Below are 4,410 nucleotides of genomic sequence, written 5' to 3' on the forward strand. Positions count from 1 at the left end.
GCTCCCGGCCACTGCAGCCTCGACCTGCTGGGCTCTGGCGATCCTTCCGCCTCAGCTTTCCTAGTAGCTGAAATTACAGGCACGCGCTACCACACCCGGCTGATTTTTGATTTATTGTAGAGATGAGGTCTCGCCAAGTTGCCCAGGTGGGTCTCGAACCTGCGGGCTCAGGCAATCCACTCACCTCAGCCTCCCAAGGCACGGGATTACAGGCTTAGCCACCAAGCCCGGCTTATTTTATTTTGTTATTATTTTTGAGTTGGAGTCTCACTCGTCACCCAGGCTAGAGTGCAGTGGCACACTGCTCACAGCCATCTCACAGTTGACTTGCTGGGCTCAGGCGATCCTTCCGCCTCAGCCTTCCAAGTAGCCAGAACTACAGACACGCGCCTCCCACACCTGGCTAATTTTTTGATTTATTGTAGAGATGAGGTCTCGCCAAGTTACCCAGTCTGGTCTCAAACCCGTGGGCTCAGGCAGTCCCCTCACCTTGGCCTCCCAAAGTGCTGGGATTATTGGCTTGAGCCACCGTGACTGGCCTAGATTGCATTTAATTTTCCCCTTTTTTTGTTGAGCAAAGCCATTCATAATTCTAGATATGAGTTTTATTTGGTATAAGATAAATGTATAATTAAATGTACATATCATTATAGCCAAAAGCTGTGAGACCTGACATTTCTATTAGTCTCTCTGACATAAATAGGAAATCACAATTCAGGCTCCTATATTTGAGACACTGAGATGAGCTCACGGTCTTTGTGACCACCTTCCTTACCTTCCCAGCATGATGGACTTATAGCCACTGGCCCAACCTTTTCTGTCCCATTCTAACTGCATTGTCAAGCCACACCAGCTTTTCCATACTCAGCCTACAAAGGTCTCTGTTTTCAGCGACTTCCTTTGCAAACACCAGGGTTTGTATTTTGTTTTTTGGATTGCATATGCAGGTTGGCTGGGTTACGTTTTATTTTCCTCAGTAATCTCTCAGAAGACTGTCCTTCCTTTTATTCTCCTAATGTAGAGCTTTTCTTATCCGCTGACTTATTGTCCATATTATTATGGTTTTTTCTTTCAGAACCAAGATTTTCTGACTGTAATGATCTGAATTTTTTTCCCCTTATAAGAAATGCAATACATGTTCATTAGATAAAAATCAGCAAATACTGATGAGCAAAAATTATAACTAACATTTTGGGGGTTCTTAATGGGTTGGGGACTTTATATTTGCTACCATTGAAGAGTGACAACAACTTATCATTTTACAGGAGAGGAAAATGAGGCTTAAATTTAAAGAATAAGCCGGGCTTGGTGGCTCAGCCTGTAATCCCGCGCCTTTGGGAGGCTGAGGTGAGTGGATTGCCTGAGCCCGCGGGTTTGAGACCCGTCTAGGGAACTTGGTGAGACCTCATCTCTACAATAAATCAAAAAATTAGCCAAGTGTGGTAGTGCGCGCCTGTAGTTCCAACTACTTGGAAGGCTGAGACAGGAGGATTGCCAGAGCCCAGCAGGTCGAGGCTGCGGTGGCTGGGAGCAGCTACTGCACTCCAGTCTGGGCGACAGAGCGAGACTCCAACTCAAAAAAAAAAAAATTAAAGAATAGCTTAGCTAATAAGTGGCAGAGTTGGTTTTCCAACTAGAAGCAACTTGTTCATTAGAACCCTTCCAGGTCCTGCTGGGCTCAGGCAATCTTTCCGCCTCAGCCTCCCAAGTAGCTGGAAATACAGGTGTGCACCACCATGCCTGGCTAATTTTTTTTTTTTATTTATTGTAGCAATGGGTCTCGCTAAGTTGCCCAGGCTGGTCTCAAACCCGTGGGCTCAGGCAGTTCTCTCATCTCGGCCTCCCAAAGTGCTGGGATTATAGATGTGAGCCACTGACCTTGGCCTTCTGGGTCCTTTTCTAAACACAAATATGTATATACAAGAAGGGGATCATATTGTATATAATAAACACTTTTTACTTCCATATTTTGTGGCCATCTTTTCATATGAATAAATATACTTCAACAGCATCCTTCTTAATCCAATATCCTTTTGTTTCCTCTCTTCTCGGCCCTGTCCCCAGGATTGACGAGAACGTGCTAGGAGCTCAGCTGGACGTTGAGGCCGCCCATTCAGAGATCCTCAAGTACTTCCAGTCAGTCACCTCCAACCGGTGGCTCATGGTCAAAATCTTCCTGATCCTCATTGTCTTCTTCATCATCTTTGTGGTCTTCCTTGCCTGAACCTTCTCCACTTTGAGGCACTCCATGAGGGCTTGGGACCTTCCTGGAACGGCAGGTGGCCAGTACTACCACTGAGCCTGTGCAGGGTGCTTGGGAGAAAGGCCCTGTTTTCCTGGAACTGCTAAGCAGGGCCGCTGCCCCTGATCCCCCATCCCTTACCTCTGGTCACTCTGTCATTTCCTCACCACCCTCAGGCCCATGAAACACACACAGTTCTGGATTGGACTCTGCTGTGAAGTGGCTGGAAGGGAGCAGAGGCCAGCTGGGGGCCAGTGGGGGAGGTTTTTATAAACCCTCTCCAGCCTTTCTCAAAAGGACACTTTGGCAGCAAGGGGAGATGACGCTCTTCCCCACCTTCCTGTGAGTGAGGAGAGGAAGCAAAACTGTCCCAGGGACCAACTTTCCCATCTGGGTTAGAACTTGACCTCTTGCTTCTTCCTCTCTCCACCATGTGAGGCAGGGGGCCCTGAGCCCTTCAGCTGCCTGTACAACCCCTGACATTGGCTGCTGGTGACTCAATCTGCCAAATGTACTGCAGCCTGTTTTCTCCCAATTACAGCAAGACTGTCAGCCTCATTAGCCATGTCATCATTTCTGGGTGGGAGCGTCAAAGGGCCTAGGAAGTGTGTGGAGTGAGCCTACTGCTCAGTTCTAGAACTGAAAGCGTTGGACCAGTGGCTGTGTGGGACCCCACTGTTGACATAGGCAGCTTTGGAGTTTGTACACACAACTGCCTCCAGGTAGGGGATAACCAAATGTAGCAATACCTCATTACCATGGAAACTTTCTTTCACATGGGGGAGCAGAATCCCAGAGTGTGTCCCTGGTTGGTGGCAATTTCCAGGACCATCTCAAGCAGTGTTTGGACCTGCTCCATCTGTATCTTCTAACCAGTCGGCCCTAATTTTTCCTGGAACTGAGAGAGGCAGGAACTCTGCCTGCTGCTGGGTGTGGAAGATGAAGTGAGGAATCTGTTCCCAGCTCCAACTGAGGTTCTTGGTTTTCTTCAAGTCTCTCACCAAATCCAGGCCAGTCACAGGAAAATGGAGGAGAGAACTGCCTAGAATACCCTGCCCTCCTGAGAGAATATGTTTTATCCTTCCTATCAGGACCCACAACCACACCATTCTGAGGTCACTCGAGTTCTTTCATCTCACATCCCAAAGGAAACTCAAGCTATAGCCACAATAGTCACTTATTCAAGGGCTGGTAGTTTTGAAGGTCTAGGAGAGCCTGTGGCCCTGACATAAAGTCCTCTTTCTGGCGTCTCTCTAGCAAGTGGCCTACTAGAGTGCTGCAGCCCAGAACATGGAGCGAGGAAATGGGCCGTTCTGTGAGCTGGCTAACTTCACTGCCCCGTTGATTCACGATGGGGGGGGGGGGTCTAGCACGCACACTTGTGGCCGGGGGAGGCTTGTGAAGACAGACCTAGGCAAAGTCTCGATAAATACCGTCTCGGTTGACTCGGCAACTCCAGGGAGGGCGGAGAATGTATAGAACAGAAAAATCATTTATTTCACAGACTTGAGTTTCTATGATGAGCCAGGCATGGTACTGAGCCAAGCCCTGGAGGGAAAAAAAATCACTCCCATGGAACTTGCATTCTAGTCTTCAATTTCGTGATTATTAATCCATCTCGTGGGCGAGGGAAGCGAGGAATAGATCCTCAGCTGGCAGTGTGCTGAGTAGAGACTTAAAACAGTGGCTGGATTCCGCTAGGGGTCTGTGAACGATCACTCAGGCCTCCAGACCCAGTCTCTTCCTCGGAAGTCCTTCGAGCGGCCCATTTCCTCGTTCTATGTTCTGGGCTGCAGCACTCTGGAACTGCCAGAGCAGCGTCAGAAAACGGATGAAATGGTGCGGGGAAGAACTGATCGCGAGTCCCAGCAGCTCAGCAAGCTAAAGTCTTGGGCTGGGCGTAGAGGGCTGGGCCTCGCCCTCTGCGAACGTCTTAAGTGTGCGCACGCGCAGAGGGCCGCGCTCACTCCTGGCGGCCCCGCCCACAGCCTGGGACGTCAGAGGCACGCGACGTGCTTCGCCGGATAAATGCGGTGGCGCCCGGAGTAGGTAGAGAAGCTTGGGTCCTGAACGTTCGTTTGGGCGTTTGGCGGCGTCGCTACCCGCGCCTGAGGGCGGCCCCTGCTCTTCGCTGTGTCATGGCGGACGAGGGGAAGTCGTACAACGGT

The 4,410-nt window shown here is 49.8% G+C and overlaps 2 protein-coding genes across 4 annotated transcripts in view; both read left to right on the forward strand.

Annotated features, from left to right (window-relative positions):
- STX5 (syntaxin 5) overlaps nt 1-4,410 on the forward strand; it is a 33,870-nt gene that overhangs the window by 27,270 nt on the left and 2,190 nt on the right. Inside the window, exon 10 of one of the 3 annotated variants that reach the window (XM_008053593.1) lies at nt 2,065-2,800. In XM_008053593.1, coding sequence (XP_008051784.1) covers nt 2,065-2,224 — 160 coding nt within the window. In that variant the 3' untranslated portion in view covers nt 2,225-2,800. Of the gene's footprint in view, nt 1-2,064; nt 2,801-4,410 lie in introns of those variants that run through there. The other 2 variants (XM_008053594.2, XM_021710224.1) reach the window with 2 other exon arrangements.
- The window catches only part of NXF1 (nuclear RNA export factor 1), a 15,676-nt gene continuing 15,516 nt past the window's right edge, over nt 4,251-4,410 (forward strand). The window contains exon 1 of the mRNA XM_008053595.2: nt 4,251-4,408. Coding sequence (XP_008051786.1) covers nt 4,381-4,408 — 28 coding nt within the window. The 5' untranslated portion in view covers nt 4,251-4,380. The remainder of the gene's footprint in view (nt 4,409-4,410) is intronic.

This window comes from Carlito syrichta, unplaced genomic scaffold, assembly GCF_000164805.1.
Source record: "Carlito syrichta isolate Samal-C Ts95f unplaced genomic scaffold, Tarsius_syrichta-2.0.1 Scaffold288315, whole genome shotgun sequence".
NCBI lineage: Eukaryota > Metazoa > Chordata > Mammalia > Primates > Tarsiidae > Carlito > Carlito syrichta.